Source organism: Branchiostoma belcheri, unplaced genomic scaffold (genome assembly GCF_001625305.1).
Source record: "Branchiostoma belcheri isolate BF01 breed outbred unplaced genomic scaffold, Haploidv18h27 scaffold48, whole genome shotgun sequence".
NCBI lineage: Eukaryota > Metazoa > Chordata > Leptocardii > Amphioxiformes > Branchiostomatidae > Branchiostoma > Branchiostoma belcheri.
In genome coordinates this window covers 1,804,209-1,826,251 of record NW_017804109.1, presented here as the reverse complement: position 1 = coordinate 1,826,251, position 22,043 = coordinate 1,804,209, and the positions used below count along the sequence as shown (strand labels likewise).

The 22,043-nt window shown below is 44.3% G+C and overlaps 1 protein-coding gene across 1 annotated transcript in view; it reads left to right on the top strand.

Annotated features, from left to right (window-relative positions):
- The window catches only part of LOC109479333, a 61,975-nt gene that overhangs the window by 5,656 nt on the left and 34,276 nt on the right, over nt 1–22,043 (top strand). Inside the window, exon 2 of the mRNA XM_019781284.1 lies at nt 9,240–9,352. Coding sequence (XP_019636843.1) covers nt 9,240–9,352 — 113 coding nt within the window. The remainder of the gene's footprint in view (nt 1–9,239; nt 9,353–22,043) is intronic.

Below are 22,043 nucleotides of genomic sequence, written 5' to 3'. Positions count from 1 at the left end.
TATGAAAACACGATTGGAATGTAAAAGTTTGTGTTTGGGACTCCGTGGGACACAGGGTACACTGAAATGTCTGATGGTTTGAAATGTCACACTTACTGATGACTGCAAAGGTTGTTACAGAGATACGTTGGTAAGAGGGACGTTGGTAAATGTTAACATGTAAAATTTGGCGCGTGGCCAGGGGAAGGTGCAATTGACACACAGATTAACATCGTGGATCACTTTTGAGGGATTGGCAACCTCCAAATCACCCCAAAACCTACTCAATACAGATCGTAATCTTTTCCCAGATACATCCGTGCTGCAATAATCCATCTCTACGTCCTGCCGACCTCCCAAACCTCCCATCATGGCGGCTCACGGTCCAATCACTCTGCGAACTGTTGGCGCAAAGTGTTGTAGTTTCAGTTTTTGAATGTGACCATCAAGTTGACTTTTCATTATTGCGGGGGTTTTATATAATGGCCTCGGCCTAAAGTGTTCATCACGCCTCACGGTCATGAACAGCTTTGCAGAAACCAATTAGAGAGCGGAGTCCGGCCGGAACTGATCCGGCTTTACGGTCACCTTCCATCTCTTAGGCCACAGCAAGTCATTTCTATGGATGGCATCAGCACGCGCATTTTCGCCTGATATTTGAGAAAAAAAAAACAAGAAATTTTGTTACGCCAAAAAGCAGTTACTCAAGCAACTGGATATGATTTTGGAAACGTTCAGACGTTTCAGCTAGTATCCACTAGCTTTCGTCAGTGACTGAGAGACCAGAGGGGAAATGCAGAAATTTTGTTGCCTTCTGACAGTGGTCAACATGCCGAAAATGGGCAAAGATGTCTGTTGCCATGCCGGAAGGTGGGTGGCAGATAACTCTGAAGAGAGGAGACAACAAAATGCTCTGATTTAATGTTTTATTTCTTACTTTGATGCAGTGATATGTGATTTTGGCTGTGTATATGTGATGTTCACACTGAATCAAAACCATTTGTACAATGACGCAGTAGAAATTTAAAAATGTAGGAACCTTGTTTTTTTTTGGCCCGCCTTGTTTTTTTCGCCCGCTTGCATTAGGTTTGGAGTCTGCGGAGGATGTCATCCATAAAACTTACTTGCTACGGCCTTAGATCCCCGCAGATTGCCTGGGCACGGCCTCGGGCGGAGTTCAGGCCGTACAGTTCACTCCTGACGACCGTCAGATCACGGGAGGAAATTAGGTTTTACTCCTGTCGTAAAAGGGCGGCGTGTCACGCCGAACGGCAGTTTTACAGACGGACCGACACGCATACAGATGCAGCAAGGCGTGGAAATACAATTTCTGTTGCAGAGATTGAATATGACAGTTCATTGGCAATTGATGAATGCTCATCTAAAACTTGACAGAATATATATTAACCGATGTATTACCTTGATGATATAGCTGTTTAATTTAATAGTTTAGCCCGCAAACATAGCAGAATGCTCTTCATGTATTCAGCCTTCGTAGGCGGTATCGACAGAAGGGACGATACCAATGGGTTTGAAATGGCATTTAGCTGCAGCCCTACTGTGTGCTTACCTATGGGGAATGGCACTCACTCGCACATGCAGGATTGACTTTCTGCACGGTGCTGCGGGCTTCGGTAACCCTGACGGATCTTTGCCTTGGCCTTTCCCGTATCGATCGGACCGCTGTCTGCCCTAACAACATCTCAATGGGAACACGGTTCTGCCCTAACAACATCTCAATGGGAACACGGTTCTGGAGTGAAAAGGCCTTGTAATGCACTAACTAAGCACTCCTGCCTACCGCCGAGCCGCGAGAGGCTGGTTTAAAAACTGCGCACGTTGAGAGGAAAGTAGCGTGGTTCCCCCAGCAGCCCCGTAGTTAGCAGAACTCCTCTATCTGGAGGGGCCAGAGTTAAACATTGTTGTCTTATTAGGCTGGCTAGTAGCAGGACATCCTCGAACTAGTTGGCAAGTATATATATATCTCTTTCGAGATGGAATGATGCCTATTGAGTGTAACAAGTCGTTCGGTGTGATATAGCTAGCTGCCACCGCGCCGCGTGCCTGCGAAGCTGGTGTGTTACGCCGAAGAGCGGTTATACCGGCTATACTGATACAGATACAGAGATATAAGTTAGCAAGTAGTCGAATGTATACGTATTATTATAAAGACACTCCCAATGTCCCTTATCTTGAAGGAGTTCAAGACGTTTACCGTATTAAGTTGGTCATCACAAAACCACAACGAACAAACTAGGTGTGCATGTACATAGTAAAGTGCAAATGTTGAAATTAAGAGAAAAAATCAGGAGGCCGAAAGGTCGACTTGTTTACCCCGTTAGGCTAACCAGTGTAAGGTCACTTATGCCATCCGAGGCTTGCACGATATTGTGGTGTCCACATTGGCTACAAGCCTTCCAGATTACCACAGACTGTGAAATGGCAGGCTGCACCACTGTTGTGTTCGTGAAGTTCAGGTTTCAGCAGACTAAACTTCCCGCTGACTTGTTACACTGTGAAGGTGACTCGTTCAAACCTTTTGAAAACCAGCCTCACATCAGATTGCTGCTGTCGCCACTACAGCACTACTACGTTTCCAGGTTTCAGGAGACTAAACTTCCTGCTGACTAGACACTCTGTGAAGGTGACTCGTTCAAACCTTTTGAAAACCAGCCTCACATCAAATCGCTGCCTCTACTACAGTACAAGATTCCAGGAAGTATTGAATTCCTGTAATTAGGTTTATTTAGTGCCTCCACAATACACCCGAGCGTGCCAAAACGCTTTGCGTACTCCAAGCAATCACGAACAAGCCTTTCAATCTCGTACCTACATGATTACATTGTGTGAAAAACGGGGAGCTGTCATTATTTCAGATTTCACATTCTCCTGGCGTCACGAAGTTCCGTTTTCCCGGAACTCGAACTTGACCGTGACCCCTCCCGACTCGCTCCTGCTGACCTTCCGTCGTAGCGTCACACCTCAGACGGCTTCTATGAATCTTATTGACTTTGGAAGTTCGCATCAGATTCGTCACTTTGTACTGTACGTCCGTTGCTATAAATCTACCAAACTTGTGCTGCTTCGCCACCGTGAACTTGAAGCAGTCTCGACTATACATGCTTCTTCTTCTCTGCGAAACTTGACGGAGACTTGGGCCCAGTTTTTCATGACGTTGCCAATATCTGCCGATGTGCATGGCGCTGTCGAGACGGCTCTATACACATCGCCAGGAAGTATGGCAGAACATCTGCGGTGCTTGGAGTACACAGCCCGACTCACTCAACCTTTCCTAACATTGCCTAGACCAGTGTGAGTGGAGTAACTTCCATGGAGTAACTCTCACAACTCTCCTTACCGGTTCACGTTGTGCACTGAAGCTATACGTTACTGTATCACTGTGTACTGAAGCTATGCGTTACTGGATCACTGTATACTGAAGCTATGCGTTACTGTATCACTGTGTACTGAAGCTATGCGTTACTGGATCACTGTATACTGAGGCTATGCGTTACTGTATCACTGTGTACTGAAGCTTTGTGAAAAAAAACTCTCACGACCAGATGATGAGTGGAGTAAAGTTGGGAGGATGCCCAAACCGCCTCCCAAGGCCGGAAGAGTTAAGCCGATAAAGTACGGTCTCCATTAAGCCTCCCTGCTGAGAAACCCGAACGCCCTGCCGGACGTCCCTGACTTTACCTGCTGACGTCCTCTCGTGCCGCTGTTTCTCCCGTATCATCCTCTTACATTGCTCCAACTTAGGCCACAGAAAGTAATTTCTATGGATGACATCAGCGCATTGATTTTCGCCTGATTTTTTAAGAAAAAAAAAACAAGTTGCCTTCTGACAGTGGTCAACATGCCGAAAATGGGCAAAGATATCTGTTGCCATGACAAAAGGTGGATGGCAGATAACTACGAAGATCTAGAGAGAAGACAAGAAAAGGCTCTGATTTAATGTTTTGTTTCTTACTTTGATGCAGTGATATGTGATGCTAGCTGTTTATATGTGATACTCCCACTGAATCAAAACCATTTGTACAATGATTGAGTCAAAATTTTAAATTGTAGGAACCTTGTTTTTTTCGCCCACTCGCATCAGATTTTGAATCTGCGGAGGATGTCATCCACAAAATTTACTTGCTGTGGCCTTACAACAACTTACGCTGATGGCCGGTGCACGTTCTCTATAAAGGGCTACATAACGTATTCAAGCCAGTTGACGTTACACCTCCAGGGTAAATTACTCATAGGGTCTTACAAATAAAACGTTTAACCCTTTGGCGTTGCCTGCAGAGAGCTTATAACTTAAACGGCAGTTACCTTTGGGTTCGCAAGTTAAATCCCTCCACTTCCTACGATGCATCTTAAGTTTACCGCCTGTACCGACGTTGAAGGAGCTTCCTGTGTTGATGGGACCACCTATGGTTTACCCTAATGTAGATTTCCAATACAATAGGGACTTACGTAATTTATACCAGACAGTTTACTTTATGTTCACAGGGTTAATTACTTACAGAGAGGATAATCTATAAAAGGTGGCTAACGTCAAACTCTAGGACGTATCCTATATACAACGACCTACACAGTATGAACTAGTACACCACACACGTTTAACCCTAATGCAGATTTTCTATTGAGACTTACATTATTTATACAAGGCTGTTAACTTTATGCCCACAGCGTAAATTAGTTACAGAGACTAATCTATATAAGGTGGCTAACGTCAAAAACATGTACAGCGCACACCACTCACGTTTCACGCAAATGCCGATTTTCTTTCACATAAAGTATACAAGGCCATTAACTCCTCACCCGAAAGTAAATTCCTTCCGGAGACTTATCTAATGTAAGATGGTTAACTTTAAACCCTAGAACACTTTTTCTATAAAGGTATCAGATCACAGAGTATGAAGGCCATAGCATAAATGCCTGATAAAGCGCTAGTACTGTAATAATACGCTTAACCTTTCTGGTAGCCCGTGAGCACGTTCCTAAAGTGTTATCTGTATAAGGCGATTAACTTAACGCCCAGTGTGCATCCTGCACTACACGTGGGAAGTTATCTACGGCAATAAATCTTTGGCGCCTATTCTCGACTCAAACAATGGTCTCATCAAACTGGTAATTCACTCTGACATATTCTCCATCAACAACTTCCGGAAACACTACGTCAACCTGGTTTTCAAACAGTCCGCCCATTAAACTTCCCTAACATTTTACTTTAATCTTTCTGTATATACTTGTAGTATACTTGTATTATACTTATCTTAATACGTATCGGTATTTTTTAATGTATGTTCTGATATGAGCCGTGACTGCAATAAAGAATCAATTGAATTGAATATTCTACATATTGCTTAAAAAATTATATACTCCCAGATCAATCACTCCCACTGTCTTTAGGTATGTGATATTAGAACTAAATCGGTTTATTCCCTAGAGTGATATAATGTAGTGATGTGTATATGTTTAACGGACCATTATGAGCGAGTGGTCCCATATTCCGATTGGGAACATTGCGCTGCTAATGGCCCTTAATGAATGGATGGAACCCTTAATTGTAACGGCATGTCCTCAATAAGGTTGGCTTCGTGGAAAACTACTAAAATACATACGAAACATTCGTGAATAGTTTGTCCTCCTAAGTTGAAGCAGTGGATTCACTGATTCTGTCTTCAGTACATCGTAAATGACGCAGCTAACATGTCATTACTATTCCAGAACCTGACATTTTCTCTATTCCAGCATTTATTACAAGACGTGGCAACTTATTTTCATGCCGCCACCAGCGCAGACAAATGCATGAACGGATAGGAGACATACTCATGTTCACCTGAGTATTGTGCCTTTCCCAAGGGCATAAGATCGTTGGCATGTCAGGATTCGAACTCGGGACCTGTTGGTTCAAATCCGAACCAGACGCCACTGCAGAAGGACTGCACTCTGGCAGCGGCTGGCGTGCGTTATCGAGCGGTTATCAGCGCAAGATATCCACTAAACCACTCTTAAAACGGCCGCTGAGTAAAACCAGTGAACCATAACGCGCGGTGATGAATCCGCCTGCATCGGGCCGCTTGGCCGGAACATTGCAGCCCTGCTGGGTTCACGATGTACTCTACAAGCAGAGATCTAGGCTTACTAGTACTTTTTAATGTGGTTTAACTTGCAGCCGTTTTCATCGGGCTTTCTTTTTGTGCTGGTTTCGCCAGCCAAATGGGTGGCAAATGGATACTGTCTTGCCAATTTGTTTTTGCCTTGCCAAATTAATACGTTCTTGCCCATTTGATACTGTCTAGCCAATTCGACACTGTGATGCCAATTTGATACTGTATTGCCACTTTATACTGTCTTGCCAAGTTGATACTTTTGGTGGCTACAATTTGCCAACTTGTGGCCACCAAACCATCTGTTTGGACATTAGGTAAACGACTCTCCATCAGGTCCCTTTACGGCACCTTCCAGCACGGCTATTGGTAAAGCCACAAGGAGCGGCGAGCATATCAGGCAACACTTCCGCTTGGAGAAGTGATCAGATATACCCAGCCTGACATTTAGCCCGGACATTAATGATCTTTTGGTGGCTACAATTTGCCAAAACATCTGCTTGGAGATTAGGTTTGCGACTCTCCATCAGGTCCCTTTACGGCACCTTCCAGCACGGCTATTGGTAAAACTGCGGCCCGCGCGGGGTTTGGAGCGACGAGCACATTAGGCAACAGTTCCGTTCGGAGAAGTGATCAGATACACCCAGTCCGACATTTAGTCCTGGCATTAATGATCTTGTAGCGGCTGTGAGGGATAATCGCGTCGGCAGTACCTGGGATTGTTTATCCATCGACTCCCCACCCCATAGCCATTCATTTACTTCTGTGGGGGGAGTTACTATCCACACGGCTTCTGGTTTAAAATGAAGAATAAAATGAGACAAGGGCGGTGTTTGACAACTTTGTTCTGAGAAAAATTGTCAAACATAAGGCTGGAACGCAATTCAGAATCAATTTCTGAATGACATTAAGCGTAATCGTATGCCTTTTTTTTACGAATGTATGTCCTAATACCATTACTTAAGCCATCTATCAATTGTGTGTCCATTTGATGTGTTTGTCAATCATGCAATTGAGAGAACCACTTTTCCCTGTGAAATGGCTTCCTTATTAATCCCGTGATAATGTATTAGTGTAATGACATGACTTGGGCCATTTCATATTTCACATTGCTGTGCACAAGGATATTGGCAACCTCCTGTCATGTAGCCTGATTGTCATACGGTTGGTACAGAAGCGCTGTATAGAAAGTTTATTGCAAATACTTGCCCGAGGGCTAATTGCAGTTACAAACAACATAAGAAAGAAAATACAGTGGTATGTGAGACTATATATACGTCTAGCATTATACTATATTCTACAACATACATGGTACTAGTTTTATTGGGTTTGACTTCTTCTTTTTAGGCAATGGAAGACGAATTTACCCACTTCTTCTATAATATGTGGGTTCTTTGATTTTAGAACTAATTTTTTTGTGGTAGGGAATGGTGGGGAAGTAAGGGAGCATAACGTATCTGGGGAGCTCCGCTTATTATGAATATCTCCCTCATTCTTGGCTCATGCCAAATCTTTACACAATTAACTTAGGATTGAACACTTTGTGCGAGTCGATAAGCGCATTAAGGTAATCTCACAAGCCTGGCCTATCGTGGGAAATATTCGCATATAAACCAATTATATGTAGATTAAACCCTCCGAGAGCCATTCTTGTCATCTGGACATTCTTCAGGGTCTATTACAAAAGCTTTTAACCACTGAAGCGGCTGGGGTTTAAAAGATGACCCAGATTTGTTCATGTCTCTTTCTGCCTAATGGCTTGTTTGCATTGCAATAAATCATTACGAATAGCGATAATTAATGATGCAATTACAACACGATATGGATCCGATTTGTCCTGGATCCGGTTTAAACACTAGACGTTATCGCACACATCTTAAACCACTTAGTTCCTGCTCTTGTCAGAAGTGTTCTACAATAATACATGTGTTAATCTTTACATTATCTCTTAGAGACACTACAAACAAGTGTCGTTTTAGCCTGGTCATGGCAAAGAACCTCATATTACCGATTCTATTCTACCATGCAATGCCTGAAATATTGGGGCATGTTTCACCATGAGGTTGAAATATTGGGGCAAGGTGTATTTACCCGAGGAGGTTGTATGGAGATAACCTCTTCGGTTTGACAATGAATCATCACGACCAAAGGTCCAGCAATCTTCATCTCTGGGGCTGGAATGATTAAATACACCTCAATCAAACCTGTATCATTAACTCGTGTGGTCCCAAGAGGGCCGCATGGGGGGGAGGGGGGTAGTGATTACGAATTACGCAAAATTTTCGCCGCCGATTACGAAATACGTTTTTAAGTCTCAAAGCCGATTACGACTTTACGATTACGAATTACGTTGATTTTTGCGGGAGGCTGCCTACGAATTACGAAGAGTAAAAATGCCTGATTACGCCTTATGATTGCGCCTTATGAAAAAGGGCATGCAGGCCCCCAATTAGGTGGCGGCTGGGCGGACTTTGCGTGGTGAATCGCACGGTTCAGGGCAAAGTAATTCACCACTAAAGGTTCTATCGGTCATGGATGACGCAGTAACCTTGTGCGTTCGTTCGCAAATACATCTGCCCTGCGGTTATTGGACGACCTTTCTGGTGATTGAAAAGCCAGGGCACGCTTTTACCTCGTCCGTGTGCCTACTCTACAGTTATCTTCAGTATCCGTTCAAAAAGGTTGTTGTGGGTCTGCACCCTTAGTTGTGGATCTATTTTACTTACTTTTAGTCACTATTCTCCATTGGACTGGTCTATGAACTGGGTTTATATACAAATGTAGGACTGGTGTATGTGGAGTTTTATTTCAGGCATTGACTATTACCACACATGAAGTATAAAAGAAATCATGGCAATGGTTTCTAAACAGTTGTACTATGATCCATACCTTCCAAATTCTGATCCAGGTAGAATTTGCCTGAGGCGGGTAATTTTCAATGTTACCTGCACTAGTTTTGGTACATGTGTATCTAGAAAAAGTATTCCAAGCGCTGTACTGTGATTGGAAGTTTCATCTCCTTGTACGTATATGTTCACCATTAGGGGCTCGATTGGGACAGTTCCGTGTGCATGTATGTAGAAAAAGTGTTTCGAGCCCTGTAAAACTGCACTATTGAAAACTTCATCTCTCCGTACGTATGTTCCTCTTCAGGGGCTCGAGTGGGACCGTTCCGCCGTTCCTGTCCTCCATGACTCCGCCCGTCGACAGCACGGCGTACCCAACCTTCCCGGAGGGCTACCGGCCGTGGGACAGGCCGCTGCAAGGTACGTGCGTTAAGCCTGTACATCATATATCAAAGGTCTTCTGGGGTTTAACCCGTGCAATGGCCAAGTCGGTAATGTTCGGTCGGTTGTGAGTTCGATCCCTAGCCAAGTCCCCAAAGACTAACAAAATACATGCTTTTTCACTTAAAATACGGTACGTGAATTAAGCTTGTACATCGTATAATCGCTACGTCAGTAGAGCGTTCGGTCGGTCGTGAGTTCGATCCCTAGCCAAGTCCCTAAAGACTAACAAAAAACTACATGCTTTTTTTCCACTTAAAATAATTAGCACTCAGCATTTGGGAAAGACCATGCGAGTTAAACTAGCCCCCTGCTGTTGTGATTGTACAACTGTGTGGCCCAAGGGCTACGGGGATAGGTGATGCTCTATATACATCGCATTGTGTAGTTACGAACATGCCGTTTTGAGGAATGCTCGTTTAGTTTTCAACTCAAAATGCATAATTTGATGAAGTAGAAAGCTCAGTGTGACACCACTCTAGAGAATAAGCCGAATCGTGAAGCATTTTGCATCTGCTGCCAACTGACTTTTTTTACATTCCAACATATAATCACAAGACGGCACACTCAAGTTTTTTCAACTTATATTAATGCCGCCACCAACACAGGGGGCAATACAATACTCATTTTTCACCTGAGCGAAGTAAGGAAAGTCGTGTAAAGTGCCTTTCCCAAGGGCACAAGGTCGGTGGCATGTCAGGATTCGAACCCAGGACCTCTTGGTTCGGAGTCGAGCACTCTGCCGCTACGCCACAAGACCCCACAACTGACTTTGTAGCAAGTAAAAGTCACCCCGGCCACGTGCTGACTTTGTAGCGAGTCAAAGTCGTCCTACGTGTGAAACCTCCGGACCTCAGTAGGGTATAATGATGGAAAAGTAAGTGCCCAACATTACGTGTAATAACGCACTTCTGTGTACAAGAACGAGATTTGCGCCTGACGCTAAGCACCACTCGGAGGCAATTCCAAATGAATGGCATCACGGAGATGAACACAGGCGACAAACTGAATGAGGGATGAAGTAAAAATACACGTCTGACGCATGTCCTACTTTGTGCAATGTAATTACCTCCGTAAATACGCCACTGTGCCCCGATCTTGTGCCCTTAGGAAAGGCGCTTTACACGACTTTCCTCACTTCGCTCAGGTGAACATGAGTATTGTATTGTCCCTGTGTTGGTGGCGGCATTAATATAAGTTGAAAAAACTTGAGAGTGCCGTCACCACGTCTTGCGATTAACATGTTGGAATAAAAAAATACGTCACTGCAGACGGAAGCTTTCCTGTTAGCTTCTTACCGTGTTCTTAGCGCTATCCTTGGCAGACATGTGGTTAGGGTCTAATTCAAGACATCACTGGGAACTAACCCCATAGGAAATACATTCCGGTAATGAAGGTAGGCGTCTGGTTGCCTCGCTGATGGATGCAGCACAACGCCCTTAACCCTGCAGAGTGGATTTTTTTTTTCTTTATTAAAACGGGATAAACCTCCTGAGGGATCCGAGCACGCTGCGTATGTAAGACGTGCACAAGACTGTAAGGCCACACCGACATAATTTTATGGATGACATCCGCGTGCGCATTGATTTTCTCCTGTTCCCCCAAAAAAAGGAATTACCTACCCCTAGGATCTAGCCTGGCTCAAGCCCTGGGTAGTCGATGGTAGTTAGTGACAATACGGAGCCGGGCACCCAGGCTACCGACGTTCCACGACTCAAGAACTCAGTACAGTGCCAATTCATTAATTCCGCAAAAAGCCAGGCTTGTCGTATACGTCGCTATGTACTGCCGCTAATTCACAATACCAGCTTTGTATTCCTGTGGTTTAGCAGTATTTTTATTTTTGACCGGATTTTTTTTTTATTCGCCCGCGCGCACTAGTTTGGGGGTCTTCAGAGGATGTCATCCATTAAATTAAGACGGTGTGGCCTAAGGTTTGATACACTTACACCAAGAAGGGTTCCTACGTTTTTCGATACGTGTGAACGTGCTCGAGGTTTGGCTCTCCCCGAATCAAACAAGGGACTGATCTCTAAGCTGATTTTAGAGGTTGACTGCGAAACAGTATTAACATGGCCTGGCAGTAGCCAATATGCCACCCAAGGGGCGGCCAATGGTTACAGGTGGCCAACATACACTCCCCTTGCCCCAAATAATCTTCTTGGAAAAAAATTATTAACTGGATCTAAGTACTCAATCTCCATCTGAATGAAGTGGGAAACTTTGACGGAATTGCCTTTCTCAAGGGCCCAACATTGGGGCATGTCAGGGGTTAGAACTCAGAACCTCCTGGTACATGGAAAACACTCTGAACCATCACGCTACATCACCGTGGCAGGAGCCTCCTACCTTGGGTTTGGTGGGGAAAAATTCAGTGCAAAAGAGAAACCCTGATGTTTAAAAAAAGCCTAAAAACACGCTAAAAATACCCCCAAAACCCAAACCTCTGCTTGGAGAGTAGGAGTCTCCCTCTTGCGTCTCCCTGTTAATGAATAATGATGTATGGGACCGTGTGAAGGTAAATCGTTCCAACCGCGGCACGGCGATTAATACTTGTCATGTTGGAGCAGCAGACGTCGTCACAGCAGGGAGTCTGGGACATCTCCGCGGATAATTGGGCGATCCATCACCTCCAGGTGCGACAAGGGCAGCCGTGGAGGAGCGGGAACACAGGTGATGGAGCGGGGAGGGAAGGTGATGGAGGAGTACCACAGGTGATGGATGGAGAACGTGTCTGTCTCATCTGTCAACAGTCAGAACTGGCGGGAAAACCGTGAAGGTTCGAGCGGCTACAGCCAGACAAATGAAATTGTGTGTCTGTATGTGTGTATGAGCGTGCCTGTTTGACTGTATATATGTACATGTATACCATATACATACATGTATATACGTCTGTGTTTATGTCTGTGTGTGTTATTGTTTCCATACAGGGGAAGGGAACTAAATGGAAGAATGAAAAATGGCCCATATAAAAGTTGTCAAAAAAGGACGATGACAGTGTGACCAATCTGACCGCAGCCAATCAGCTTGCCGTTGATTTACTCTATTTCCTTTGCCGGAAGCCGCTTAGTCATTCTGACAAACGGTGAGACGAGTTGTGTAGCAGTGTGTAAAGAAAGATTTCCCTTTGTCAACGATGCATGACAGGCCGTATATAGGGACCATGACTCTGAGGACACGACCGCCTTGGATAAGCAGAAATGTGAAGGATCTAAACGACCAGCTGTCAACCGCGTATTGATATCAAGTAATACCTTACATGACAAGATCTAGAAAAAACCCACAGCGTAGCAATTCGTGTTGTTAATCTCACTCCTGAAGGAGGCGGAGGAGATAGCAGAAAACGTTTTATTGGTAACTTGTTCGATCAGGAAATGGCGCATCGCCAAAGCCGGGCGTCTCCAGAGGAGAGCGGGACCGACTGATGTGCAAATCGGCAGCAAAGAACCGCGCAAAATCGATAATAGCTCGTCGTTAGCATCGCACGCGTGGAGAGTCACAGTTCGCACATCGTCCCTGGTGTTTGTTTTGGGCCGATCCATCGAACGGTACTGCTCTGTTGGGGAAACCTGCCGGACATGAAACGTACACCTTCCGTATTGAGCACGTCTGTTCATTTCCAGATCCACTTATATATCTACAACCTCGATAAGTATATCTGGTGGATGGTTTCTCCCCCAGTCCGTGTTCGTGGAGGGATACTCACTTGTGGAGGGATTGGGCGCAGTAATAAAAGAAAGGGAAGGGAAGGGAAGAAGAAGGGAAAACCTTCCCCTTAGAACCAGGATAATTTCATAACGATGTAACTGAGATGTCTTGATACAAGAATGACTGGTTTTATCAGTCTGTATTTTCGGATTTCGGGAAATACATTCAGACATACGGACGATATTTCCGGCATAACAACAGCTACAATTAGAGTTGGAATAGTTGTGGAACACCTGGCGACGTTACTTCCCTGCAGGGAAACTTGAGTAATGACTTGAGGATAAAAAACAGATACAGGTAGAGTTGGAGTAGTCGTGGAACAGCTGACGAAGTTACAACCCCCCTGCAGGGACCCGTGAGTAATGACTTGAGGATATAAACATCTACAGGTAAAGTTTTTGAACACCTGCAGGGAGTGGGTGAGTAATGACTTGAGGACGTCCTGTGACGGGCCGTCGTCAGGAGGAGATTTCACGGGGAGTTGGGAGGGATCACGTTCCGATGAGCACGAGTCTCCGATGGCAGGCAGAGTCAGGCGTCATCTATCACAGACACCGGAAACTCTGCAGCAACAGTTACTTCTTAATTCCCATCCCGGGAAGATTAGCCCGTCTGATGCGGGCTCCAAACATCAGGGAATGTCAACTCGTTGGGTAGTTTCAGCTATCAGTGGCAATCGGAGAAAGTACTTCAATACTAATAATCGTGGGTACAGTCGTCGTTAGAAGTTATTACCGTCCGCTAATTGTGATTATGTGCACTTAGATATGCATTTGGACCGAGGCATCGTCAAATGTGAGCATTTAGACATGCCTTTTAGCCCGGGAATCGTAAAATAAGGACCCGCATTGGTAACGGACGATATTACACATTGCCAGTGTCATCGCTCGAACATAGCTGCACTTTTATCACTGAACCTTGTTGCTGAAAGCTGTGAGGATAAAAAATGGTAATCATGAGAAGTCGGTAGAAGTCATTACGATTCGCCAATTGTCAAATGTGTGCACTTAGACATGCCTTTTAGCCTGTGAATCGTAAAGTAAGGACTGCAAGACTCATTGGAAATGGGATACTGCTCATGGCCAGTGTCATAGCTGCACTTTTAACACTTCACTTTGTTGCTGAAAGCTGATGGGGAGAAAACGTTTATCACTTAGCTTTTGTTAGTTCAGAACGGGAATGCCTGACGTCTGTCACATACACTTATGCATACATGTATGTCTTATCTCAACTCTTAAGTGAGCGTGGGTGAGTAAGCATCTTTGCTGTACATGAATTTGTACACTGTATCCAACCCAACATGAAATCAATACGAAGAATGCCAAGGTGTATGTCGCCATGTCCGTGTAATATCCACGTCTGTCAGACAAGCTCCAAAAAGAAAAGACTACCGTCTGGGGGCTCGATTGGCGCTTTAATCAGACGAACTTACGAACCGTAGCGACTTCTACTTGCGCGATGTAACAACTTCTACCTGCGCGGCTCTTTGATGTTTTTCTTCTCGAGGAATCTTTTCAGGAGACGTTCCCGCCATTGGGATTTGGCGGGAGTTCTGCAGATTTGATTGATGAGCGGACTCCTCGGCAGTGGATGAAGACAGATGGGCTGACTTAGAGGTCCGGCAGGTAACCTCACTTCTCAGGTTTCACGGCTTTAACAACACGTACCGGATCCCGGGGAGAGTTAGAAGGCGGCTCGACGAACAGCTGCTGAAACTTACACTGGGGTGGAAGGAGATTACGACGCGGACTGATTTCGTGCGTAAGCAGGTGATGGGATCGTCATGTGAGCAACTGAGAGCTTCAGACTTATTACGCTCGATAGGTGGGTTACGTCATACCTGTACGAGGCTCCAGCGCTCACATACTCACTGTTATCATTTCTCATGCCAGTCGACTTTTATCTCTCACGATTCTACAAAGAGCCGGTTGCATTGACGCACGGCGTGTTGAGAACCCATTTTTCTTCTTCTATCAGTGAACATTTTCAACATTTTCAAAAAACAGGCTTTCTTCTATCGTACATTACTGAACATTTTCAAAAACAGACTTGCACACGAGTGGAGAAATCACAAGGACAAATATCACTATATGTTCACATACTGACAGATCATAAGGATCACAAGGAACTGCTACCGCCGTAGAGAGAAAGCTGAAGAGCGGTCCCTTTACCCCATGAAGAGGGTACCTATTGACCGACTACAAGATGATTGTTGTTGAGTACAAGTCAGAAATGCCAACAACTCATTATTCCTTTTTGGTGAACAAACACGTTAAAGTTTTTCTGGAAGCTCATTGATATACTAGGACCACAGGACCAAGAGAAACTATGTATGCTAATTGTGGATTCAAATAAATTCAAACTCATATACTGCCTAGGCTTTTATGGCTACTGATCCTGCTTTATGGCTGTTGCTCCCAGCTTTGGTGTGAAAAAAAGCTAGACCTAAGGGGTCAGGTCAATCTATGATATCCAAACGGTATATTCAAATCTCAAAAGACGAGTTTGCTGCAGTCTGTAAACTCCTTTATATACAGCCATAGAATTTTATGGCCCTTGCCCCTGCACTACTAAGAAGAAAGCAGGCCTCAGGTTGATCTATGATGTCCAGCGTATATCTACATTTCAAACGCAAACATGCTACATAAACTCCTTTATATACAGCCATAGAGTGTTATGGTTGTTGCTACTGAATTATAAAGAAGCTTTCTATGTAAAGAAGAGAGTAGACCTTGGGACCAGTCAGGCATGTCTATGATATCCATACGGTATTTCTAAAATTGAAAACTGACAAACTGTATGCTATCTGGGGCCTCCTTAAGCTGATTCCTTATATTACAGGCTAGAAGAAAGTAGCTCTTTTATGTAAGAAACTAAACTCAGGCTCTAGGACAAAATGGTCAAGCTATCCGTTTGGATACGTTACAGCATCTGCTTTAAGCTAATTTATTCAAAATTGTGAGACAACAATACGAGGTGTGCACTAGCCAGCTAGTATGCTGATAGCGTGCACACAAAATACATACATTACAACTGTCAGTATGGTGGAAGCGTGTGTGGCAGAGGAGACGTCGTGTGGCGGAGCGGCAGAGTGCTCGACTCGGAATCCCGGGTTCGAGTCCTGACGACTTTCCTCACTTTTCTCAGGTGAACATGAGTATTGTATTGTCCCTTGTGTTGGTGGCGGCATTAATATAAGCTGAAAAAAACTTGAGTGTGCCGTCACCACGTCTTGTGATTATATGTTGGAATATATAAAAAAAAGACGGGACGTCAGGGAAAACTGTAACATCGTGCCTCACCACCACCAGCCTGTCAGACCAGCCCACCTGTGACGGATTGATTGGCCTCTAACTGCCCCCGTATGCACGCAGCCACCATTAGCGGACCTACAGGCCGCACGCTGACATCAACACGCTCTCCCCGCGGGGATGTTATAACCTCCTGACATTTCCTTACTCCCGGCGCGACCTCCTGGCTAATTGGGAGGTCATGGTCAGGTCCATACCGGGCACGCTTCATCTTTTAACAATGAATGAGATATTGACCTGTCAGGATGGCGGTAGAGCGGATTCGCTTCTTCCTCCTCGGCGTCTTCAAAACTTGGCAAGAAGACAGGATGTTCTCTTCCTGGGCACAAAACGGCACCTGGCCGTCCTCCAGCTACGGTCAAAGTTCCAACTGGTGTCATATGATTATAAGGTGGGGTCATACTAGACGGAGCAGACCTCATCCTTCAGGCGTTAACTATCGGCACTGTCGCATTTGTCTTGCGAATTGCCTACGACAGAAAATTCTTGTGACATTAGAGGATGTTTCTCTACAACTTCCACCCGTCTTGTACCGGAAAAGGCTGCTGTACATCCTTGTCGGCGGTCAGATATGTCATAACTTTCGTAAGTAATCCCAACCTAGGGCCCATCACCCTTCATTGAACCGCGACGGGGGCCGACATCGTCTACAAGATACCTTTGACCCAGTGTTGACGTCACACTTCAAAGAAGCCATGTGACAAGCCTCACTGGGTCAGTCTAGTGAGGAAGACCAGAGTGACTGGTCGAAAGCCTTAGGCGAGAGAACGTTTTTAAGTTGGATCTAAAGTTTTAACTCTAAACATAATCTCAACCCAAATATGACTGAAGCCCCAAGGTGTGGGTTCTGGCTGGAGACACCCGAAGATGCTGCTGACTGGTGCAGATCCGTAAAAACAAGTTTTCCCCACGGAGAGAATGTCACCGTACTGAGGCGGATTAACATCATCCCTACAACGTGCCATGTACAGCTCTGGGAGGCACGGAGGTACACAAGGTTATGGAAGTGATGAGGTACAATGTGTGATGGGGATAGGAGCACGCATATTGGTGTGTCAGTTTCCTGTCAACAGCTCTCAGAAGACAGGACGGCCGTGAGGTGTACTAAACTTAATGTGCTACAGGAAAATATCAACATACATATTGCAAATACACGTTACACAAGGTTAGTTTATATTGGTTTGGTGTCAAATCCTAGCCAAAGGAATCATAAACCTCTTCTAACACTTTTACACTTTATGAACCAGAAATAAAGCTTACGAGTTAGGTTGCAGTTTATTCTGCCTCTGTAGTAGATTAATCCATAGGCCCAATAACGTTGAGCTGACCACCATTACATGAACATGTACGAGCACTTAAGTCTATAAAGTTGAAGGAAAACATGACGGCATAAAACCAGATTGTAAAGATAGTTTATACTGTTTCAATATTAAACCCTAACCGCAGGATTTGTAGTATATGGCCTTAAAACTTCCCTGGGAGTGGAGTTATTGGTTACCTTAAGTATGTGGTCTATTTGGACTTTTCCTATAAACACGTACATAAAGAAACACACTTATAATAAGGCTGTATTAATGGCATTACACCAGCTCGTAAGTAAGATGAAAATTCCTTGTTTGAATTCACAGGTTCGCAAATCCTATGGAATCGGCTACAACTGGTAACGAATGGTCTACAGTTAATAGCGACTATCAACAACCACCTCCAAATCCTCTGCTGATACTTTAAACGATGAATACGATTACGGGTTTAGCTCTCAAAGCCGTTGCCATTCCCGTGAATAGCCATGAAGCTTTTAAGTTACTACTCAGACAGGACTTACACGTAAATAGCTTCAAAGCTTAATACCTAACCTCCATAAGCGGTTTGAAGCCGTAAGAATGATGCTTATTGCATTGTCAGGAAGACAGCATCACTCGATTGCCTGCTCAACTGACCACACCTGGCCAAAGAACACAGCGTGTTGTTCATCCTTGGATGGATTCGTACCGACAAAAAGCCAATCTGCCCACACTAGTGGACAGCCGTGCGATATAGGCAGAGCTTAGAGGATCACAGAGAATGACATCCTGCCATATTAGACGTATAGAGTTATTTCCATGGAGACAGAAGTCAGGATTTCAGGTGGAAGAGGAGTCAATTTCAACTAAACTTTTTCAAACTCATTTGTTGATGCATATAAATATACATCACCACGGTAGTGAAAAGACGTCGGCTTAGCCTCACGAGCCGTGTGACTCGTGGTAGAGAACCAGCTGAACGACTCCTACTTTGGACTCCAGATGCAAAAATGAGGATTGGTCGTCCAATCACAACACTTAAGTCTCATTGAGTCTGAAACTGGTCTGTACGGATTGAAACTTCTGTCCGCAATGAATGACAGACTGTACTGGAGGCAAAACTTCACAAGCTGCACCTCAGCAGAGGAAGATTGAAGAAGAAGATAAATCTACCATGTTGCTAGTTTTGCCAGTTTGTCAGACCAAAGCGCACATCGCATCAACAGTTAACACCCATCCCTCCTGTAGATTTTTCACTCCCGCTTCTAATCGATTTACGACGCTTTTAAAGCCTGTTGAAGCAACACAAAGCCGAGGAAATGTAACACAGGGGAATTCTGTCAATCTACAGCCGCTGCTGGTATCGGCTTTCCGGTTGAGTTTGCTCGGATTGCGGGCAGACGTGTTGCGAACAAAGTGCCCGTAATGCTACTATAATGCTGTTATAATGCTGCTGTAATGCCGCTGTAATGCCGCTGTAATGCTGCTGTAATGGGTTCAGACTGATGAGGGGGAGAAAGCGGTCAAACGCCCGGCTCGACTCAGGAGTTAGGTGTTAAGGACAAAGCCAGACGGTGATCTAACTTGACGGAGGACGCTGATAACCGACATTGGTGGAATCTCACCGACAAGCGAGTAAATCCACAGTTTGAGCTAGCTGGCTGTACTTTTGCAGAGTCTGTTCTAACCACGGCAGACTCATAAAAGCTATACCAAGAAGATATTCTATGCCAGTGAAAACACGATGCCTTAATATAACGTAGTCATAAACAAGCAGAAAGACAAAATTCATCAAATATTAATTAGTGCAAACAATGCAAATGATAAAAGAAACCCTGGACTAAGTTACCCGCATCAAACATTTACTCATATGTCTTACATTCAAACATCCCCAAATCTTACCCATTGTCTCAAGTACATTTGCTGCACTTCACAAAAATCTCCAAGGCACCATGAAGGACGGGAAATCCCTTAGACAGTGCCATAATGATTCCGCAGGGGACCATAAAACATCGCTACATACATCACGGAATCATCTTGCCTTTGTTTCTCCTATGATGATGGATTCTTTAATTACTTCAGCGGCTACCAATGCACGGATCCGGACGGCTTCCAGGGGAGCAGCGAGGGAGTGAAAATTTATGCGCTTCAAGTTGCTGATTTATGTACTGCTTTAAGTTCAATGTCCTCATTTCGGAGGCAGGAAAGTTACTTCCTTTCAAAATGTACATTGAAGTCCTCCTGTTGACACGAATCTGTCTTGTATATGTAAGTAGCCTTACAAACAGTATCCATCTCCTACAGACACGAGTCCTCCTTTATGCATAGAGATCAATGCTCACTTCAAAGCACCAGTACTCTTAGACTAGTAGAAGCTTGTTACAGGTGGAGCTTTGATCCCAACATACTAGTACTTACCTGGCAGAGATGGTACAGTTGTGCATTTCCTGTAATTATTAATCCCAGTTGTTACTACGGAAATTGGACATATGATTTAAGTGGTAATAAAACACATTTGTTGTGATGAGAGTTCTCGTACAATGAAGAAAATATACAAAGTACATCCTGAGATGCCGATGAAAGGAAATCCGCGCAATTTCGCCCTGTATACTTTAGACCCCCGACAGCGTTTTTTATTGAACGTTCCTGTAAGACGTCCCAGTTGATGACAGTTCTCCGCGGCAGGCAGTGGCCTTGGAAGCCTGAAGCTGCCATAGGTGGGCGATGTGATGTCACGGGAGTCGTAAAACACATGAGATAAACTTCCTTCAGGTTGGAGCTAGATACGAATCTACAAACCCACTTGTGAAGAGTCTTCACGATCTACTCTTTATTCTCCGCAGAAGTCAAACCCGAGATTAGACCAGGTAGAATTTCACAGTCACAAGATGATTCATGAGATTTCAGCTTATCCGCTTATCTCTTTGCATGGTATAATCCGACTCTACGTGATCTGCATTTATCCATCTGCAGTTGGCCTTCAGGCATGAACTTGCACTTACGATAAAGATCCTCCCTTGTTGTACAGAAAGTGCTGACTTCCTCTTATTTTTTGGAAATGCAGCAAATGTTGGTTCCTGAAGGCAAATGATAAAAGCGCTGCGGTGTCATATCGCCGTTAAAGTCACAATCCATTCACTCACTCACTTCACTCAGGTGTAAATGAGTACCTAGCTTCGGTTAGGGACGTCCCTCGGATAGGACGTTAAATGGAGGTCCCGTGTTTGGGAGAGCCACACCCCACGCACGTTAAAAAACCCACCGCACTTATCTAAAAAAGTAGACCTTCCCACTCTGAGTGGTTCAAACCTTACAGTCTGGTCACAGATTTGACATCTTGACAGGTGATAGTCACCTGTTATGTCAATCCTTCCACAAATGTGGTAAATCTTCATGAATTGAAATAAAAATAAAATAAATAAAAATTCCAAATCGCCACATCAAAGTTCTTCCCGTGTCTGCAGCGATCGATCCTGCCGCTTCCACATCCAGGATTATCTATGGTCCCGTCGTTACGTCTGTTTTTTTTTTTTTTTTATTCAGAAAGTTTATTTACAAGACAAAGTGGCGCTGCACTCAAGTTGAGCAACTTATTTTGCCAGTGCCACTTGACAACATGTATAAATAAATAAAAACAAACATGTAAGACAAAAGCGCTAAAGTGTGCCAACGTCCTCACAACCCCACCTTGGGATTATCATTTTAATCAGCCTGAAAAGGATAAGTATCTACTATATCTTTTCCACTGAGAGATTCTCAGTCGAAAAGAGCTAGAAGCGTTGGGTTTGCTGGATATAAGTTTGTGTAAGTATCATTGATTTGGAATAGCAGTCGTCAATGATTGAGGAAGAGCCTTTCAGTCTGTTTACCGAGTTAGATCTACAGCACTGCGATTAAGACCCGCAACGTCTCCCGAGAGAGCCGTAATGTATCGATTCCGGAAAAGAACTATCAACGATATCACGCCTAATCTTATCACAGATACTTTCTAATTTTCAAGATGACGGAGTTTGCGATCAATCTGCCGAAGCGCACAGTTTGTGAAGACCTCCCTCCGACAACGTAACAGGTCGGAAAGTCGATGGTATATATCACTTGGATGTAAAGCTACTTTGTGTGTCCGGATACTTTTGTGTGTTCGGATACTTTTGTGTGTCCGGATACTTTTGTGTGTCCGGATACTTTTGTGTGTCCGGATACTTTTGTGTGTCCGGATACTTTTGTGTGTCCGGATACTTTTGTGTGTCCGGATACTTTTGTGTGTCTACTTTTGTGTGGATAGTTTTGTGTGTCTACTTTTGTGTGTCTACTTTTGTGTGTCTACTTTTGTGTGTCTACTTTTGTGTGTCTACTTTTGTGTGGATACGTTTG